General features: G+C 34.5%; 2 protein-coding genes across 10 annotated transcripts in view; one reads left to right on the top strand and one right to left on the bottom strand.

The window, feature by feature from the left end:
- The window catches only part of ARHGAP6 (Rho GTPase activating protein 6), a 235,521-nt gene that overhangs the window by 156,692 nt on the left and 56,842 nt on the right, over nt 1-21,987 (top strand). Inside the window, exon 1 of one of the 7 annotated variants that reach the window (XM_081946825.1) lies at nt 18,635-18,771. The exons of the other annotated variants lie outside the window; for them this stretch is intronic. The gene's annotated coding sequence lies outside the window, so the exon portion shown is untranslated. Of the gene's footprint in view, nt 1-18,634; nt 18,772-21,987 lie in introns of those variants that run through there. 7 annotated transcript variants of the gene reach the window in all.
- Nucleotides 1-21,987, bottom strand: part of AMELX (amelogenin X-linked) — a gene marked incomplete at its 3' end in the record, with an annotated part of 29,756 nt that overhangs the window by 658 nt on the left and 7,111 nt on the right. For 2 of the 3 annotated variants that reach the window (XM_081946831.1, XM_081946832.1), the window contains exons 2-7: nt 19,631-19,759; nt 8,064-8,127; nt 6,648-6,718; nt 3,722-3,760; nt 1,860-1,904; nt 164-622 (exon numbers count right to left, since the gene is read on the bottom strand). In XM_081946831.1, coding sequence (XP_081802957.1) covers nt 164-622; nt 1,860-1,904; nt 3,722-3,760; nt 6,648-6,718; nt 8,064-8,106 — 657 coding nt within the window. In that variant the 5' untranslated portion in view covers nt 8,107-8,127; nt 19,631-19,759. Of the gene's footprint in view, nt 1-163; nt 623-1,859; nt 1,905-3,721; nt 3,761-6,647; nt 6,719-8,063; nt 8,128-19,630; nt 19,760-21,987 lie in introns of those variants that run through there. The other variant, XM_081946833.1, reaches the window with a different exon arrangement.

Below are 21,987 nucleotides of genomic sequence, written 5' to 3'. Positions count from 1 at the left end.
TAGGGATCGTTCAAAATTATGACATATATCTATATCTATATCTATATATATGTGTGTGTGTCTCCATATGATTTAACATATAATTTATTTTCAGATGTATAACAAACATCTTGATGCTGCCATGGTCCTTAAAAATGTTATTCTCTAATAGGGAGAAATAGACTCACATAGTTACTCTTCTGGCAATTGCAATATTATAGTAAAGATTACTTACCACTTCTTCTTTCTTGGTGTTATCAGCTGGCCATGCTTCAAGAGGTGTATCTGGAATAAGGGGAGGTAGTGGGTACATGGGCTGATTGGCATTCCCTGGTTGCTGAGGGTTCATTGATTGATTTGGATTTACTGGTGGTTGGGGTTGCATTGGATGCTCGCCTGCTTGTGGTTGAAGTGGATGCTGTATAGGCAGAAAGTGTGGAATTAATGTATTATGCCCATTTAGTTGAACAAATGGGTTAAGGCCTGGTTGCTGCAAATGTGGGTTCTGAGGAGGCTGCTGTGGCTGCATTTGATGGAGAGCTGGGCGTATTGCATGGACCCCATGAAAGTGAGTTGGGTGCATCATTGGTCCTGCATTATGGTGCATCCACCCTCCCATGGGCTCATAGCCGTAACGTGGATACTGAAATGAGAGAAAAATTTAAGATTATTCATGTGTATAGAATGTCAACTGCTACAAATCATATAGCTTGGTATTTTTCACAAAATACTGTTATACAAATATTTCTATAAATTGTATTCTTGCAGCTTCAAGAAAGTTAATGATTTATTCAGCTATTTGAAATATAGTGGCTGTAAAAGCTATTATTATACAACATGAGTTGATCACATGTAATTTAATTATATTGACTAACTTCTCCTATAGCATCACTGTTATATATTGCTTGACTACAGGTAGTCCTCGACTTATAACAGTTACAACAGCACTGAAAAAAGTGACTTATGATCCTTTTCCAAACTTATGATTGTGGCAGCATCCTCTTGGTCATGTGGTTTACATTCAGATACTTGACAACTGACTCACATTTATGATGATGGGCAGTGTCTCAGAGTCATCTGATTGTCTTTTGCAACCATCTGACAAGCAAAGTTAATGGGGAAGCCAGATTCACTTAACAACTGTGTTACTTATTGAACAACCACAGTGATTCACTTAACAAATGAGGAAAGATAAGTCATAAAATGAGGCAAAACTTGTTTAACAAAATAAATTTTGGACTCAATTGTGGTCCAAATTGAGTGTGGTACATTGAAGACTACCTATATTTTTTCTTTCTGGACTATGAGCATTAGGTTGATTGCATCAGGAATACACATATGTGGACAAGGAACATGTGAAAATCAACTCCAGATTGAAGTACTTTACAATTTTGACCATAGCTCTATTTATGCATAAGAAAACTTGAGTGCCCAAAATTAATCTGAGTAGAATCAGTTGGGCCACCTATTTTGTACTGTGACCATTTCTTATTTTTATCAGGAGAAAAGGGTGAAGTAAGTCTTATAACAACACCATATCAATTTTGTCAGTACTTTCCTAATCTGCAGAGAAACAGTTGGCACTATTTTACAGTTACATTTCTGGCATGTCAAAAGAATTGTGTTTGCAGTAGTTTAAAGAAATTGTTTTAGATCTTTATGATTATAAGAAATATTTTTTCACACGCAATGAATTAAAAATATATAAATATTTGGAATTCATGGCCTCGGGAATCACTTGAATTTTAGGACTTATTAAACAAACAACAGTGTGGAATTAAGCATATCTGAGATAAACTGTATATCCCATCTCTGTCTCCATTATTGTCACTTATGAATTTATCAACACTTTCTCATAAAAGGCAAGATATCTGACATACCTGATGTCCAATTATGCTCTGATACCATTTCAAAGGTGTCATCACCTTAGAAGATACAAAAACAAGCATAATTTATGAACTCTAACAAGCCTGGCTTTCATACATCACACTCAATCAGTGTTGTTTAGTAGTAAGGTTTTATATAAGGATGGAAAATATAGGTTCCCAAGGCATTATTTTGTGATGGAAACTCACTGGTTGACCACTACTTCTTCTCATTCAGAGTTAACTCACAGAGTTGCTACTATAGGAAAATATTGGAGAAAGGAATGCTATATGCACCATCTAGACGTGAGGCTAGATATAAATATAATATATAAATAATTTACAGTGGTATTTTATTACTTTGGCTTAATGTGAACCCAGACTATATAAAATATGCAACTTTTTAAAGAGCAACAAGTTTTATTAAGATGCATTCTTAATGCATCCAAGTATTACTTACAAATATTCCATGCTATCTTTCTATGTCTTTAATAATATTACATGCTACAGAATTAGAGCATACTGTATATTGCCAATATTTTATATCTACTAGTAAGTTATATTTTATTTAGGTAGTTAATTGCATCATTTTCAAATAGGTAGTGGACTGCTTTTAATTAAAGGCTATATTGTACGTGCCTAAGCACTGGTTAATTATTTTCCTTTTGTATAAAAGAGACTAAAAAGCCACCATTGCATTGTTTGAACAAAGTATATTTATCGCATTTTATTTCCAGTTACAATAGCCTATGGATAAAGTGAGAGATTGTGGAAATGCTGGTAATGGAAGGAATGTTAGATATAAACAACTAAGAGATAGGAGGGGAGTGCATTGGTAGCTTATTCATAAACAGTATTTAATCCAGGTGGCTAAAATCTTAGGGCATTGGAGAACTATTCAGAATGTTGTTAGACGCTCCACCTTAATGAATTCAGTGACAACTCACTGACAAATGAAGATTGGAAATCATCTTAGTTTCCAAGTTTCTTTACCCCTAAAACTAACATAACAGTCACCTTACTGAATTATTGATATCTGTAAATCTTCCTTTGATCTTACTCAGTTATAGGTGTATGCAAATTAAATTCAGGATAAAACAAGACAGTTGGAATATTTTTCAGAATGTTTGGAGTGTGATGCTGAGTGAATAAAACTCAAAATGACTTCAATTCTATATTCCACTGGAACTAATTAGGAACATTTTGGGGTATTGTACCATGGGAACAATGGGAAATTCAAACGATTCTGGGTTTTTTTATCCCAATCTTCCCCACCTCCTCCAAAAAAAATAATTATAATTACATGCTACCTATCACCTGACCCATAAAAAACTTGGCATGTTCTGTATCTCTGAAAATCTATTTTCCTAATCTCTTCAACTAACTTCAGTGAGTGGAAACAGCATCTCCAAATATGCCCTCTCCGAATCCCCATGGCTTCAAAAACACTTTTAAAAAGCAGATTAGTGGAGTATGTCAGCCACAGTACCTATATAAATAAAGTTATTTGGATTTCAGTACTCCAAGGTTTTATTTGAAACTTGAGACAAAACTATGAAATGCACTGTGTTTTGTTTCAGGAGCATGGAATGCTCTGAAAGACTGTTTTAATTCTTAGGATACTTTGAACATAGAGTGTTTAGCATATGCTTCATGAAACTGTCCTTATTTCCCATCATAAACAGTAAAAATTTCAGCATATCTTGTACTTGATCATTTCACCTGAAGGTAAGGTTGTATAAATTCACTATACTCTTCCTTGCTAAAAGTTATCAAATCAGTTGAAGAGAAACATTAGAATTAGCTTTGAGTAATTCTGTGCACTCTAATCATTTACTGTATGAATACAAGTGAAACGCAAAATTTAATTTTTTTACCTCGTAACTGAAATTGATATAACCAGGATGTTGTGGTAGCTGGAAAAAAATGAGATTTTACAGTGTAAGAGAGAACCTATTCCAATTTTTAAGCCTATTCAGTAAGTATATCGAACTTTAGGGGGCTGTGTAAATTGAGATAGCTGCATTCTTCATTTTATGAAATAATAAGCCAAATTCTGTACTGCTTTAAATCAGTGGTCCTCAACCTGTGGGTCGGGACCCCATTGGGGTGGCCGAACGACCCTTTCACAGGTGTCATCTAAGACCATTGGAAAACACTTATTTTCAATGGTCTTAGGAACCGAGACACCAATTTTATGGTTGGGGGTCACCACAACATGAGGAACTGTATTAAAGGGTCGCGGCATTGGGAAGGTTGAGAACCACTGCTTTAAATGTATATATGTACATGTATATACTTTAAACTAGACAGCTAAGAAAGGTGAAGTTACTATCTGAAATTATACCGGTATAAAGTAAAAGAAAAATAATGTTCAATTATAGTATTTCAAACCTGAATAAAATACATTTAAACTGAACTTTGGAGTTAGAAATGAAAATTCATAAGGAAAAATAATTGAAAGTAAGAGTTTCTATTACAACAAGGAGCTATGAGGTGTGGGATTCTAACAAAATTAATAATAATTTTTTGAAACATGAACAGCATAAGATGGCAGAAAGAAGTAGAATGAAATGTTCCTTTAATTATATCTGAAAAGAAAAAGATATATATTATATTGAAAGAGAAAGAAGTTACCATACATATAACTGAAACTTTAGAGGTAGCATCAGGAAAACTGAAATCCAAATATTGATAAAAGGATGCCAAAAACAGTTTTTAAATTATTTTTCTCAGATCTGTTCAACTAATACCTGCTTTTGAGTTAAGAAGCAAAATGATGAAAGGTAGAGAAAGGCAGAGATATTCAACTCATATTTTGATTTAGTTTTTTTTATAACAAACTGTAATAGCTGGTTCCCAGATTCAAGATACTGTTATGTACAGTAAATAGCCGGGTTAAATCTTCTTTATAAAAGAAAAATGCAGTCTCCTAGTCAGATCACAGGAAAGCTATTAGAAAGAAGATCAGAAAGGCTACACACTTATGTACATTGGGATGTATTGGTCCCAAATGGGAATAATTCATCTCACTAAATCTTGATAAAGAGAGCTCTTTGAGAAACTTGCTTGTAAAAGCATCACTTTTGGTTTTAGGCAGTTTAGACAAGGAGGCTGATATGGAGGGTATATATTCCACCAAGCAACTGTGAAGAACAAGATGAAGCAGCAAAATAAAAGCCTGAAATTAATAGAAACATGATTAAAGAACGTCTGTTTACTTTGGACAAGTTTAAACCAGATGAATTACTTTTCAGGGTAATGAAATAACTTGGCTGTTGATATGGCTGAGCCTTTATGTATTTATCTTTAACAAATCCCACAGAACAGATACAGTGTGAGGTGATTGCAGGGGACTAATATTTGTAGCATTAAAAAAGTGGAAAAAGAAGTTTCCATTTTGGTTCAGTATAGTTATCAACAGTAAATGTGTTTTTTACCCACATTTTGGTCAGATCTTACCTCTCATTGGGTCTAATACTATATGTTGCATAGTAAAAGGATTCAGGAAAAAAAAGGTTTAAAGAAGAGCAGCAAGAGTTAAAGAAGAGCAGCAAGAGGGGGTTAAAAACCAAACCTTTAAAACAGTGAAGGAACCAGAATTTCATGAAAAGAGAAAACCGGTTAGGGCTTATAATGCTTTTCAAATATTTGAAAGGATGGCACAAGGAAAAATGATTAAGACCTGTTATTTGTCATTCCAATATGCAAGACACAGAATAATAGGATTAAGTTACTAGAAGACAAATTCTAACTGAATGTTGAAAAAAAAATCCTAAAAGTAAGAGAAATTTTACAATGGAATCAGGTGATGAGCTCACATTCACTGGTGATGTTCAAGTGGAAATTGAACAGTGCCCACTTGGTGTGTTTTCATTGGCTTGTGCACTGAAGAGGAGGTTGGCCTTTCCAACTAAGTGATTGTAAAGAAATAGTCTCCGTGGATTTCCCCTTTGTAAAATTCAATGCCCTAGTAAGAATGATTGGATTAAAAAAACCCTATTTCTGAAAGTTAAAATGGAAACAATTTGTTGAAGCCACAGTTGGTATAGAAGCAAGGTATAAATCTCAAAATATATGGATATAAAGCAAAGTGTATAAAGGAAGAAATATACAGATATTGCTGTAGGTTGATATCAATACTAATACTCCTCCTTAGCACTGTCTTCTCAGCAGAACTCCGCTGTTGATTAATTTTATCCTTTACATGCAAGTATATATACTCCCCTTTTTTCCTGAGCTTGCCAAAGACCAACATTTTCTTCTGAGATACAGTCCAAGACATTCTTCTATCTGTACCCATTCTCTTGGTTTGTCCCAATGTCCATCTCCCCAGCTTCTGTTCATTTTAAATACTCCAGACTTTTCTGGTTTACTCTTCTGCCATTTCCAACCTTATCCCCTTTATCAACTAATAGTATTGTGACTAGTCAGGTTTTTTGTGGGGGAAGGGAGGATCAGTGAATAGTGAAGCACTGATTTCCAGATGCTACCTTTATTAGCCTAGAATAGGCTAAAATTATCTAGGGACTAAAGATGGCAGGCAACTAAGAGCTACTAATTCAAACAGCACTGAAGCTCCTGTTTGAAGCAATTCTGGCCAGCTTAAAAAAGAGCCTATATAAAATACTGATATTTATAAATTTGGGATGTGCAAGAAATGTGAGGGGCACTATGTTTTCTATCCCCAAATGTGGTAAAAGATGTTGAACCTGAATATTCATTGTAGTTATTTTATGCATTTTCACTTGTCATGAACTGTTAATTCAATACTTTGAGATTACACTACTTAATAAGACTTACTGGGATTGCAAATGCAGTACTTAAGAGGCACATAACCAAAGTCCAGCTCTCCATCTTTCTCATGAAAAATCCTACAGCATAAAAAGAAATATTTTTGTCTTATGATAGCATGAAGCCTAAAATATATATTTTTATATTTCCTTGATGAACTGTTAAAACTATTAATTTTTAGGGGTAAAGGATAATATTGTATCTCTGAAAAATAACAATGGTTGTAGTTAGAACACAGGAAAAGCATCACATTTCCATTGAAATTAATGAACCTTCAAGTGCTTAGTTTATTAGGTTCACGGAAAAAGGCAATTATAGTGGATGTTTCCTGAAGTTGTATCTTGGCATGAATACACAGTATGTTTCCCTTAGTTTTAAGACAAAACCAACACATTCCCAGATCATTTTATACACTGAAGACTATTTCTAATATATTTCATATCCTGAAAATTCAAAATATTTTTCCTGAATTCAATTCTGTTTCTATTTCTGACAAAATTTGCTTAGGACATACAAACCAATCCATTTTGTCACTACTAACTTTAAAGTTAGCTTGTGTTGAATAAACAGAATGAAGATTTCCATGACACCCAATAAGAGAATATATTAGGGTTTTAAGGTTCTGCCTGCCTTTGAACTTGCCTGTGGAATATCTTTATACAGGTTCTAGAAATTAAAGCATAAAATCTAAATTATCTGTAGTTTTTTGTGAATTTATGAACCCACAAAATATATTGTATATAAATTTAACATTAGATAACTTGTTGATAATGCTACTTTAAACTAAAGCCTGCTTGATCATTGAAAGGAATAAGGAAAATATGTGAAACAATGTAGCACTTAATTAAATGTTAAGGATGAATAAAGAAATGTCAATAACTCAAAAGCAAATTTTAAGTACTCCCACAATGTGAATGTATTATTGAAATTCAGAAACATATTTTGTTTTAGAAGCTCAGATCTTTTATTAGATTCTTTATTTTAAACATAAAATAAACAATACTGAGAAATACGTTTAAATATAAAAGTACTAGTTGATTCATTTTTGCCATTTCAGAAGAAAAACTGTACTTATATGTGAGTTATATATGTATGTATATATGTCTTGATTTGACTACAGTTTTATTCTGCAAATAATGAAAATGAACAATAACTTGAGAAAATGAATAAGCTTACCTTTGATAATTCTGTTGGATGGTTTGCTTCAGAAGCCTTGGTAGTTCAAGGATTTTTTCTTTGTTTGGCTCATATTTAAACAGTTTTTTCAAAGGGAACAACCAATCAGCTTTCACATTTAAACATCAGTTGTATCATATATTTTGAGACATCAAAAGCACACATGGAAGTGAGTATTATGGTTAAAGTATGCAGTCTTTCATTATGCATGCATAGATTAAGACATATTATTTTGTTTCTTCAAATTACCTGGGCTGGCTGATGTGATGGTTGATTTAATCCTTGCTTTCATTAATGGTTTTTCCAAATTGGCCTATTTTTATAATAAAAATAACAATTAAGTATATTATTACTTTATTTCTACTAATAAAAATAAATTTTCCTTCAAGTAGAACTTGATTTCCTGGAGACTGCAAGGACATATCCATGTCATTTTCATGGTAATATCACAGAAGTATTTCTTTGCTTTTTCCAGAATAGGTGGTCTCCTGTCCAGAACCAACCTGACCATAACTAGCTTCCAAGTGAAGGCTAATACTATCTCTGTAAAAAAATATTTTGTAACTGTTGTGCAAAATTATCTAAAAGAAATTAAACAATATTCCTTGAAATTAACTTTACTTTACTTTATTGTCATTGTATGTGTATACACAGTTTACACATACAACAAAATTCACATAACACCCAGAGACCAGGCCCAACTTACATAACAATCTGCAAACACACCCCCACCCACCAAAAAATTCCCCATCCCTAAACCACCCAAGCATCCACACAACAGACCAAGTAGTGCTGTCCAATAGCTCACTCATGGTGGCCCTTTAGAATTACTCTTGTTCTGCATTTTTTTTTTACACAACACTATTATTATGGACATTTAGTGTTTATACACACATATACATATGTACATGTTTTAGATGAGCACAATGGGATCATTGTTTTTATAAATTAACTCGAGAGGTCCATCTTACATATAACAAGAAAGGTGGAATATTAATTGAATTTAAATAATAAAATGAAAAAAAACCTATTCCAGCTAAGTCTTGAATTATTCATTACCCTGAATTCTTTTATAGAGTCCAACAAGATGTCTGCTTGCTTTCCTAAACCTATTGTTTACTTTCTCCTTTAAAAAAAAAACTCCCAACACCTATTAGTCCCAAGTATCCAGTCTATAATGCACCCCATGTATACTTTTATACATACATACATATAAAATAATAGATACTGATTTTTATAAATTAAGTATATTCAATGAAATTTAGTTTTTCTGTCAAACCATACTTGTAGTTCTTTTGTATAAATAAATAAGACTTCTATTTGAGGGTGGGGTTCATAAGCAAAAGAATACTAAAAATTGAGCAAAATGGTTAAACTCTTACAATTATTTGGGATGAAAATAATATTATAGATAAGTCAGAAATCAGAATGCATAAAATTTTAGATTAGACTCAAATGGGATTTAAAGTTTGGATTTATCCAAATAAAGTTTGGATTTATTTCGAAGTATTAATTTTCACATTTGATTTTTTTTTTTTTGCAGTTTTGCTTATTTTTTCAACTGAATGTATCATCTTCATGAAATACCAACATTGGGTGCTTTTGTCATTTCTTTGTGGTTACGCAGCATGCACTGTGCCCTAATTTATATCAATTTCACAGACCTTGGCTCCCCTCATCAAAGTAAAATTCTTACCTCAGAGATTCTAAAGCATATTAGACAGCATCACCACCAGATGGATTGGTAACTGGCTGACCAACCGCACTCAACGTGTAGTTCTCAATGGAACTGCATCTACATGGAGGGAAGTATGCAGTGGAGTACCCCAAGGCTCTGTTTTAGGCCCAGTACTCTTCAACATCTTCATCAATGATTTGGATGAGGGAATAAATGGGGAACTCATCAAATTTGCAGATGATACCAAGCTGGCAGGAATAGCCAACACTCCAGAAGATAGGCTTAAGATACAGAAGGATCTTGACAAACTTGAACATTGGGCACTATCTAATAAAATGAAATTCAATGGTGAAAAGAGTAAGGTTCTACATTTAGGCAACAAAAACGGAATGCACAGGTACAGTATAGGTGATACCTTACTCAGTAGTAGTAACTGTGAAAGGGATCTTGGAGTCCTAGTGGACAACCATTTAAATATGAGCCAGCAGTGTGCAGCAGCTGCCAAAAGAGCCAACACAGTTCTAGGCTGCATCAACAGAGGGATAGAATCAAGATCACGTGAAGTGTTAATACCACTTTATAATGCCTTGGTAAGGCCACACTTGGAATACTGCATTCAGTTCTGGTCGCCACGATGTAAAAAAGATGTGGAGACTCTAGAAAGAGTGCAGAGAAGAGCAACAAAGATGATTAGGGGACTGGAGACTAAAACATATGAAGAACGGTTGCAGGAACTGGGTATGTTTAGCTTAAGAGAAAGAAGGACTAGGGGAGACATGATAGCATTATTCCAATATCTCAGAGGTTGCCACAAAGAAGAGGGAGTCAAACTATTCTCCAAAGCACCTGAGGGTAGAACAAGAAGCAATGGGTGGAAACTAATCAAGGAGAGAAGCAACTTAGAACTGAGGAGAAATTTCCTGACAGTGAGAACAATTAATCAGTGGAACAGATTGCCTCCAGAAGTTGTGAATGCCCCAACACTGGAAGTCTTTAAGAAGATGTTGGATAGCTATTTGTCTGAAACGGTATAGGGTTTCCTGCCTAGGCAGGGGGTTGGACTAGAAGACCTCCAAGGTCCCTTCCAACTCTACTATTGTATTGTATTGTATTGTATTTTATATTACGTGCCAGTCAAAAAGGTTTCTGAAGACTTATGTTTAAAAAATATGATCTTATCTGTCTGGCAGTTTACAAAACCATTTCTAAAGTTCTGGAGTGCCGCTGATTCACAATAAGTAGCAAAGACTTGAAATGGAGACAGTTTGGGACAAAATGATTTTAAGAGTACAGCATAAAATCATTGGGAAGGTAAAGTTAATTCCCCCTCCCCTCTCCAAAGAAATACCCCAAGGATTTGCTGATCTTACTTGATAAAAATCAGTGTTCACAACTTCACTATCACAAAAGCACAACTAAAACTGGGTTTCACATGAGAATGACAAGACAAAGCCATTGCTCACTAAGACCTATGCTAACTTTTCATCTAAATTTGCTAAAAATCACCTGGCTGACTCTGGTATGGGTGTTAAGTCTGATAGAAATGAAACACTGCTTTCAACATGAATGTTATAACAAGCAGGGGGGCTATAGTGTTACTCTTTTGGAATGGATTGCTTCCTCAGATTTTGATAAAGCATTGGCTTTGCATTGGAACAGGCTATCTGCTGATAATTCAGTGCAAGTGAATGAAGTGATTTCAAACATACAAGCAAATCTACAAATGACTGACAAACAATACATGAATATTTTGGAACAGCTAGGTTGAGATATGTTCCAATATCTCAGGGGTTGCCACAAAGAAGAGGGAGTTAAACTATTCTCCAAAGCACCCAAGGGTAGAACTAGAAGCAATGGGTGGAAACTAATCAAGGAGAGAAGGAACTCAGAACTGAGGAGAAATTTCCTGACAGAACAATTAATCAGTGGAACTACTTGCCTTCAGAAGTTGTGAATGCTCCAACACTGGAAGTTTTTAAGAAGATGCTGGATAATTAGTTGCCTGACGTGGTGTACGGTTTCCTGCCTAGCTAGGGAGTTGGACTAGAAGATCTCCAGGGTTCTTCCAATTCTGTTATTCTATTCTATTCTAAATATTGTAACTGGGCTGAAGAAAGTCTGAAGAAACCATTCATGCTAGAACACCTTTAACTGTAGTTAATTCTCATGCAGGAATAGGCCAAAATAATAATATCACAAATTATAGAAATTTTGTGACAACACTCCACTAAAGATGGTACAACCAATTGACACTATCTAAATCTAAAGGTGGCAATTGTGTTTTTTTTCACCATGCCACATTCCAGGTTGGATGATTGTTTAGGAAATAAATTAACAAGCACAAAATTTGTGGGAGGTTTCTTCATTCTGACTTCCTATGTCAGCGTTGGTTAACCTTTTTGGAACCGAGTGCCAAAACGGGAACACATACACACATGTGCTTGAAACCAAAATAGAAGCCGCCTGGTGCACATCTTCCAGTTTCCGATGTGTGTTTGCCACCTAGTTTTCTGGTGTGCATGTGCGTGTGAAGACCAGCTGGCCGGTGTGCTGTGTGCGCCGAGAAGATCTTCCAGTTTCTGGCACACGCATGCGCAATTCCAGCTGGTCTTCGCACGCACATGCTTGCCAGAAACCAGAAGACCAGGTGTCTGGTGTGCATGTGCATGCCAGAAACCAGAAGAGCAGCCACCTGGTGCTCACATGTGCACCAGGAGGCTGTTCTTCTGGTTTCTGAAGCTCCCACACGTGTGAATACCAGCTGGATGGCACACCGGAACCTGGAAGAACAACGGGCAAGAGCTTGCATACTCGGAGGGATGGCTCTGTGTGCCACTTCCGGCACGCGTACCATAGGTTCGCCATCATGGTCCTATGTCAATCAGTGACCCACAGGAAACTTTTTGGAAGCAAATGTAAAAATGGCTTCAGAAAATCTGAAAGGGTGTGCTTCACAGAATGTGTCTTATTCGAGATTGATAATAGGCACACTACAAAGTGTGTATATGTAGATATATGCATATATGTATATACACACACATGTAGGATACATATAATTGTCTTAAAAGTTTCTGGCCAATGTAACTCATATAGATGTGTTTGCCTAATTACAATAAAATAAAGAATGCACATTTGATTCTTTTGTGCAGGCATAATTATGAGGTTATGAGTCAATGCTTAGTTCTTTGTTTGCTTTATTTTTAATTTTTAAACAACCTTAGACATGTTACCTGTTCAATTTATAATTTTAGGCAGTTGAAAGAATTTTGTATTTAGATGTCAGGAAAGCTTCCTTGACTAATCAAATACGATGCAAATAAATAGCATTTAGGGTGAGAGGTGACTTTACAGTAAAAAGAAAAAATTAAAAAAATGCTTGTCTAAATTAAATGACTGAATATAATTAGATTTTAAAAAAGGAATCCTGAATGCTAAGTAAGCCTGTACTAGATAAATATTTTGGGACATATACTCTGGTTCGTCAAGATAATAAAATAATTTGTGACACTGGACAGAGAGCTCTGATGCTGTTTCTGGGATCTGTTGGAGTCACTCTCCCAACTTCGGAGTCATAGACCTATGTGCTCCTACCACCACTGGTTCCTCCTTCAGATCCTGGGGCTTCTCATATGCCTCCTTCTCGATATTGCTGTCACTTGACACCACTATATCTCGTACCACCATTATACAGTAGAACCTCTGGTCACGAACGCTTCTGACCACGACCAAATCAGGTTCCAATTTTTAAAAAATCACTTTTTTGCGGCTGATTTCCCCTTCTGCACCATTTTTTGGTGCCAAATTCCCAAAATTATATTTGGATCACGACGGAATCAGGTTGCAACCAAAGTTATAGAATGAATTATGGTCGTGACCAGAGGTTCTACTGTATCTATATCTATAGGTAAGCCTTGACTTAACATCACAATTGAACCCAACATTTCTGTTGCTAAGCAAGACAGTTGTTAAGTGAATTTTGACATCATAATGAAAAAGCAGAATAAAAATGGCATGAAAATTACCATGCCTAAGTAACATTTCTAAAAATTAAATTTTGATAAAAATGTTTATGAACAGCAAAATTATCCAGTCTGATGGAAGTGAATGATTACTTACTAACGAAACCCATTCATTTCTGTTGAAGCTTAGAGAATTATTAAAAATCCACTATTTAAATTCCTTTTAAGAAATTAAAAATAGCTTCATTGTAATGAATTAATTTTCCCCTCCCTAGTAGCAGATTATCAAATGTTACTGTATATCAGAATATATAACATAACAAAATTGTAAAAAAAAGTAATAGAAATTTTAAAAGTGCAATTGCACGTCATAATATTTTAAAATGTTATAATTTCTTAGAAGTGAAAAGAAATCAAATTTAGTATTAAGTCTATATGAATTTCTTCATCTGTTCATCTCTATTTCAGCTTGTAGATAAAAGCTAAGAAATTACATTCCCCATTTTCCTTTTGTTATTTCTTTCTCATAAGAAAAAAATTAGAAGGAAAATGAGATTAAATACACATCCTGTATTTGAAATCTTATACAATGCCTTAAATAGAACAAAGATAATTATGTAATGGTTATAAATAGCACAAGATGTGATCATACATCTGCAGCATGATGATATGGATACATCTTTTTATTTAGTAAGTTTTTAAAATATACCACATATATAATTGAAAGGCAATAAAAATGTACCAATGAAAATAACCGGAAGCAAAAACTGAGTATTGGAAATGAATCCACAAATTCAGGAATGGAAAGGAAAACACAAACACTTGGGAGAAGTAATAGTTTTGAAGAGAGACAGATAGGGGCAGTTGTGGTATGTTTTGAAACTAAATGCAAATATTGTTAATCAAACAAGTACTTGACCTCAACCATTCATTTAGTGATCATTTGGAAGTACAATCACACTGAAAAATGTGACTTATGACAATTTTCAGTCATGTTATGTTGCAGCTGGGGAAAGCCAAATTTGCTTAAAGACCACAAGATTTACTGCAGTGACTCGTTTAACAACTGTGGCAAAAAGGTCATAAAATGGGGCAAAACTCATTTTTTGAGTTAGTAACACAGTTAAGTGAATCTTGCTTCCTTTGGCTTGTCTGAGAGTTACAAAAGTTGATCACATGACCCTGGGACACTGCAACCATCATAAATACATATGAGTTGCCAAGCATCTGAATTTTGATAATGTGACCATGAAATTGTAACTTGAGGACTACCTGTATAAATGAAGTTAAGTATGCTGATCTTCCTTTTAAAATGTCTGAAACTTAAAAATATAAAAACTTAGTTTGTTTCTACCTGTAACTCATTCTTATGAGTGTGTTAATCAAAATGTATATGACCTTTCTACAAATGTATCATTACAGTTTATAACTTTTGAAGCTAGCTCTCCCATTAACATATTTTTTGCTTTTTCCTTTTATATTTTTATTGGTGGGTATGTTTGATTTTTGAAGCCGCACAAACTATTTAACCATTGCTATGAGCCATGGTGGCACAGTGTTAGAATGTAGTATTGCATGGTAGCTCTGCTGACTGCCAGGAGTTCAATTCTCACTGGCTCAAGATTGACTCAGCCTTCCATCCTTCCAAGGTGTGTAAAATGAGGACTCAGATTGTTGGGGGCAATATTCTGACATTTGTAAACTGTTCAAGAGAGATTTGTATAGTACTATGGAGCAGTATATAAGTCTAAGTGCTATTGCTATGTCTTGTCTAACAATAAAGTCATAAGCTATTGATCCTTTGTGGAAAATAATCATATTGTATTAGGACCTAATGTCTACTTTTCTTCTCTTTTCACTAAAAAATTAAGTCAGTGTGGAGATAAAGGGAACGGTTCCAAGAGACATCATGTCATTGAAGCAAAGATGAATCAAACAACATAATATTTAGAACTCTAATGATTAGTGGAGAAATCCAAACTCCTTTGTTTCTCCTTTTAATAAGTTCCTTGTCCCTAATTCAGTGCAAATCAAATGCTTCTATGTATACCTGAACACAATAGGATTTCACCTTTTTTCCAAAGTTTAAATCCGAACAAAGATTTGTTTGGTCTTTATATCTGTAGTATGCAGGTATGTCTTTGAACATCACAGTTCCTATTAGTTATCATGGGAGTTCAAAGACACATGTGTAGTTAAAGCTGAAAAGGCAGTAACAGATTGAAGTGGGTAAAGCCAAGGTAGAATGGGAGCATATAGAAGAAAAGGTAGAGCAGAACTATTGGGAGTACAGATAATTCTTGACTTACAACCATTCACTCATTCATAACCCTATTCAAAGTTACAATGGCATTGAAAAAAGTTATGGATGATCATTTTTCACACAACTATTGCAGCATCCCCATGGTTATGTAATCAAAATTCAGATGTTTGGCAGCTGGTTCATATGTATGATAGTTGCAGTATCCTAGGGTCAAGTGATTCCTCTTTGTGGCTTTCTGAAGCAAAGTCAATGGGGAAGCCAGATTCACTTAACAACCATGTTACTAATTTAATGAGTGCAGTGATTCACTTAACAACTGTTGCAAGGAAAGTTGTAAAATGAGGCCAAACTCATTTAACAATTGTCTTGCTTGGCAACAGAAATTTTGAGCTCAAATGTAGTCATAAGTCAAGAACTACTTGTACCATCTCTTAGATGACATGCTTTAGATATTAAAAAAACAGACATCCATAATAAATTATTCCTTTTTTGACAGGTCTCTGAGAGCATGGATGGGTTGGCCTGGCTGACCAGTCTTTCTGGATTTGTGTATACTTTTGTTTTTGAGAATACTATTACAATATCCCCCCCCCCCAAAAAAGCACCTAAGTTATAGGTATACAGAATACTATGGCAACCAAAATGCACAGCATTTTCTCTCGTGTCTAATTTTGCACAGCATTATTTTATTTTACTAATTTATGGTTGGCGACTGAATAAAAATAGAAATGCAATGCTGTGCATAGTACAAAATGCCTCAGATTTTTTAGATTGCTAGTGGTAGTGATTTTGCTACACGGTGACCAGGCCTAGTACCTCTTGACCACAGTGGTAACCAAGCAGATCCTCACTTCATCCCTTGAGATTTTGGGTGAGGTATCTGCAGGTAAGAATATCTGTAGCAGTCCAATCATGGAGTATGAAAAAGTGAGAATATAAGTGAGGCGTACTAATTATAGTAGATGTGTAAGTGGAATAAAACTTCCTGAGACCAAGCATAAAATAGAGTTCAGAATAATCTTGTTCACTCTTTATTATATAAGGCTTCATGGCATTCTCTCAAGTTCAAATGACTACTTGTAAGGTGACCAACCGTCCTCCTTTAGGGAGGACAGTCCTTCTTTTGTAAGTTCTGTCCTCCCTCGAAAAGTGTCCTCCTACATGTCCTCCTTTTTGATATTTGAAGGCTAATCTCTTGCGCGTTATGTGACGTATTTTATTAAACAGTTTTTAATGGTGTTTTTTTTACTTCATCACAAGTATATTGAACAGATATTGAATCTTGTGTTGAATTTTTATCTAAAGAAATGCTAGACATTAAAATAGACGACAATTGTCTCTTTGAAGAAATTAGAAGACTGAATGTATATTTAAATTCTGAAAAATTAATACAATGGGAAAATCAACACGTTGAAATTGATAAAAGATGGGTGGATATTTTCAGCCATTTCAAAAACGAACATATTCCATGTGAACATTTATTTATACTTGTTCAATTTATGTTGTGCTGCCCTGGAACTAATGCAGCAGTTGAAAGAGTTTTTTTCAATTGCCAATGATTTTTCGACAAGTGAGAAATCGAGATTGAATGTTGATACTCTAGCTGCAGCACTTGCCGTAAAATTCAATATGAAGGATATTTCTTGTTCAGATATTTCCAATATATTCTTAGAAGATGATACATTGACAAAAAATATTAATTTAGTGGAAAAGTACTCATTTAAATAATAATTAACAGGCATGTAAGCATAATTACAATATAAAATTTTGCAAATGTTTTTATTATGCATATATCATATTTTAGTGTATTATTGTTGCAATGAATGAAATATTTCTTTTATTTACGATATATTTTTTCCAATTTATTTGTTCTCCTTTTCATTGTAAAAAAGTTGGTCACCTTACTACTTGAAAGTAGCCACTGGAGCATCTGAAGTACAGGCTGAATTTACAAAACGATGAGACAATATTTTCCCCAAAATTTAATGTTAATTGGTAAATCTTATTTACCTCATTTACAAAATCAAAATTTATCTGAACAATTGTATTAGTTTTGACCATCTGATTTATATTATTTTGTGAAGCCATTTTTTCCAAACCAATTTATTCTTTATGTACAAGACCTAAATGAAGAAAGAAATTAAATTCCTGATAGATATACTATAACTGTTTAATATAGTGTAAAAAATCCATATGTAAAAGAATGTTTTCCCTGTTTATTCCATTCTATGCTCTTGGTAGAAATATAAAGAGAAAAGCGTAGATTGCAAAAGTATGAGTGCTTGCATCCAATTTGACTTTGATTTAGACATTTTACCATAGCTCTCCACACACTAATAACTAGCATGAAGTCTGTGTAGTTTTCTACCAAAAAATTTCCTACCTTAGTTTAATAAGACTAATTACTGAACCTAATTTATCAATATTTAATATTATGATACAGATGCAGGAAATGGTAGCGAATAGTTTGATAACTTTGTTCTAAATGTACTGTAGCATATTGTGCAGTAATATTTTGTTTGATAGAGTCAAAAAAATATAGAAAACCTAAAAAAAAAAAAGAACAGGCTGTCTTAGACAAGACCAGGAACATCAGATGTCTTTACCATTCTTGAAGAGATTTTACCAGATGTGTGCAGCATTCTTTGGAGTGCTCCTAATAAGGAAAGCTTGTAGAGTTACAGAGCAGTTCTGCATTCGTACAACCATGTGGAAAACGATTTTATTTGAAAGGAGGAGAGAGATAACCACTCCTTGTATTACTTCAAAAGAATATCTTTGGAATCAGCAGCATTTACAAGCTAACTCTCCTTTTTTCTCACAGTTGGAAATATTAAACTGGAAATCCAGTTAAAAAAATAATTTCCATCTCTTTTTAACTGTTCCAATCGATGGCGCAACTAAAGTGATTGTTGGAGTTATAGTTTCATCATTTCTAAGTTATCTGATGTACAAGGCTGCAGGAATATTTGTGTGATTCATAGCGGATTATTCTTCCATGTTAACTTTTTCAAGCTATTGAAGAACTTTGGTGGAAAAATCCGATTTGGTTAATGGGTAAGAAAGTACTTTTTCCAAAGCTTTGATTGTGTTGTTTTATGATTATACTTGAGATTGACTTTTTTTATACTTGAGATTGATTTTTTTTAATTTTGCTTTTAATTTTATAAAAGTACTATATGTAAATAATATTGTTCTGTCCACAATATTTTTCTTGCTTGGTAAGAGAAACAGTTCTACCTACCACTTAGGCAAAGAAGTCAACAAACAGCATATTTTCAAAGATCTTTATTTTTGTCTGTTTTCATGATCTTATACTGCTAACACTCCAGTGAGGGGCAAAAAGTCCTTCAGTCAGCAGGAGTATTGTGTAATTAAAGTCAATTATATGACTAGACTATACTGGTTTAGTTGAAAGTACTGAAATGTCTGATAATTTTTTATCATCTTTATAACAGAATCTGTAGACTCTATTATTCTAGTTACTGGTAGCTGCCAGGTGGGGCAGCTCAGTGTATGTAGAGTCTTCCTTCACATTTTATAAAGCATTCTAACAAAATATATATCAATCAGCACTATGTATCAACTCTGACCTCTGCATTTCTAGTAACCTTAGAAACTTTTCATAAAAGCATACTCACCAGTTTCCTCTGTGTTTTAAGTGTTTTAAGTTTCATGTTGCCAAAAAATAGAACACTTCCATAGTGTAACCTAAAATACCTTTGACATTTTTATGTAAAGGCCCAAATTTTACTTGAGAATGTGTGCTCCATAAAGCTGTAGAGCTTTTGGTGCTGGATAGGATATCTTCCAACTTTGCCCAGATATTGGATTAGTACATCATATGATCAGTCTGAAGTAAATTTTCATATTTATATTTTTTTTCAAAGTATGATAATCCTAGATTAATACTTACCTTCTGACTTAAAATCTTGGGAGTATCTTGTAACACTAAGAATTGTTTCTGTTTTTTGTAACCCTTGGAAATCTTATGGGCTTTTTTCCTTCTCTTTGTTCAAGATAAATGTACTGTTTAGAACAAAGTCTGAAAAATAAAGGAAAACAGATTATTTGATTTTTGGAAATATGTTCTATGCTAATTGTTTTTTTAGAAGATTTCAGTTCTGTCTTGGGAAAGAAACAAAAGATGATACCCCAAATTAATATCTTCAGTTTGCTTAATCATTTAATAAAATGCACTGAATCTTGATTATTTTAGCCAGAATTAAAGTAGCCAAATCTTACACATCGCAAATGCAGTTCAGCAGAAATGTATTACATGTACTATTTTTTCTAACTCTTGAGAGATGATGATAAAGTCTCTATTCATTGTCTGTCTTTTATATTAAACTGTATATATATTAACCTGGAATGTAGAATGACATAATACAGATCTAGCATATTGTGATTTATATATGATGTTATTTCTTAGCCAATTTAGCTAAATGAAATAGTTGCATGATACATAAGTTAATTGGCATTATATTATAATTTTCACCTATTGTTACTAAATTCCATTAACAATAGTATATTTATTGCTGTAGAATTTGTAAATATAATAGACATCAAAATAAAATATTTTGGAAAATAGAAATAGTTATAAAATGAATGCCTAAGGTATATTCACACACTATAAATCAAATTAATGTTTTATTCATGATCCTCCATCTTCATCAATGATTTGGACGAGGGGATAGATGGGGAACTCATCAAATTTGCAGATTACACCAAGCTAGCAGGAATAGTCAACACTCCGGAAGATAGGCTTAAGATACAGAAGGATCTTGACAGGCTTGAACATTGGGCTCTATGTAACAAAATGAAATTCAATGGTGAAAAAAGGTAAGGTTCTACATTTAGGCAAGAAAAACAAAATGGACAGGTACAATATATGTGGTACCTTGCTCAATAGTAGTAACTGTGAGAGGAATCTTGGAGTCCTAGTGGACAACCATTTAAATATGAGCCAGCAGTGTGCAGCAGCTGCCATAAAAGCCAACACAGTTAGTTCTAGGCTGCATAAACAGAGGGATGGAATCAAGATCACGTGAAGTGTTAATACTACTTTATAATGCCTTGGTAAGGCCAAACTTGGAGTACTGCATCTAGTTTTGGTCGCCAGGATGTAAAAAAGGTGTGGAGACTCTAGAAAGAGTACAGAGAAGAGCAACAAAGATGATTAGGAGACTGGAGGCTAAAACGTATGAAGAACGGTTCCAGGACCTGTGTATGTATAGTTGGATGAAAAGAAGGATTACAGGAGACATGATAGCAGTGTTCCAATATCTCAGGGGCTGCCACAAAGAAGTGGGAGTCAAACTATTCTCCAAATCACCTGAGGACAGGATAAGAAGCAATGGGTAGAAACCAGTGGTGGGGTTTTTTTTTAGAACCTCTTCTGTAGGTGTGGCCTGCTTTGTGGGAGTGGCTTGCTGCCATGTGACTGGGTGGGAGTGGCTTGCCAGCCATGTGACTGGGTGGGCGTGGCCAACTTGTAAAATGTGGTGAAACTCATTTAACAATACTCTTGTTTAGCAACCAAAATGTTGGCTCAGCAACTCTGGCATTGAAGTGTGCAAGTCTTAAAGCTGTCAAGTTACAAGACCCTTGCACCACTAACTCTTTACAAAAAAAACAAAACCCAGGGGTGTTCAAACTTGACAGCTTTAAGACTTGTGGATTTTAACCCCCAGAATTCCTCCTCCAGTCATGTTGGCTCAGGAATTTTGGCATTGAAGTGTGCAAGTCTTAAAGCTGTCAAGTTACAAGACCCTTGCACCCCTAACCCTTTAGGGAAAAAACCCCCAGGGATGTTCAAACTTGACAGCTTTAAGACTTGTGGACTTCAACTCCCAGAATTCCTCCTCTTGCTCTTCATCTTGATGATGTGCGATGGGTGGCGGGAGGGAGCTGGAACCGGTTCTAGGCAGCACTGTAGATTTGTGGAACCTCTTCTATAGAAGAGCTTAGAACTGGCAGGAACCCACCCCTGGTGGAAAGTAATCAAGGAGAGAAGCAACCAAGAACTAAGAAATTTCCTGACAATTAGAACAATTAATCACTGGAACAGAAGTTATGAATGCTCAAAAAATGGAAGTTTTTAAGAAGATATTGGATAACCATTTGTATGAAGTGGTGTAGGGTTTCCTGCCTAGCCAAGGGGTTGAATTGGAAGACCTCCAAGGTCCCTTCCAACTCTGTTATTCTGTTATGATATTATACATAAATTTTCTGCAGATTGATCTTTTTTTATTTTTAAGGATTTGGCTATTG

Source organism: Natrix helvetica (genome assembly GCF_964273705.1).
Source record: "Natrix helvetica genome assembly, chromosome: 3".
NCBI lineage: Eukaryota > Metazoa > Chordata > Lepidosauria > Squamata > Natricidae > Natrix > Natrix helvetica.
The sequence above is the reverse complement of the archived record's forward strand: the minus strand, read 5'-3'. Positions and strand labels throughout refer to the sequence as shown.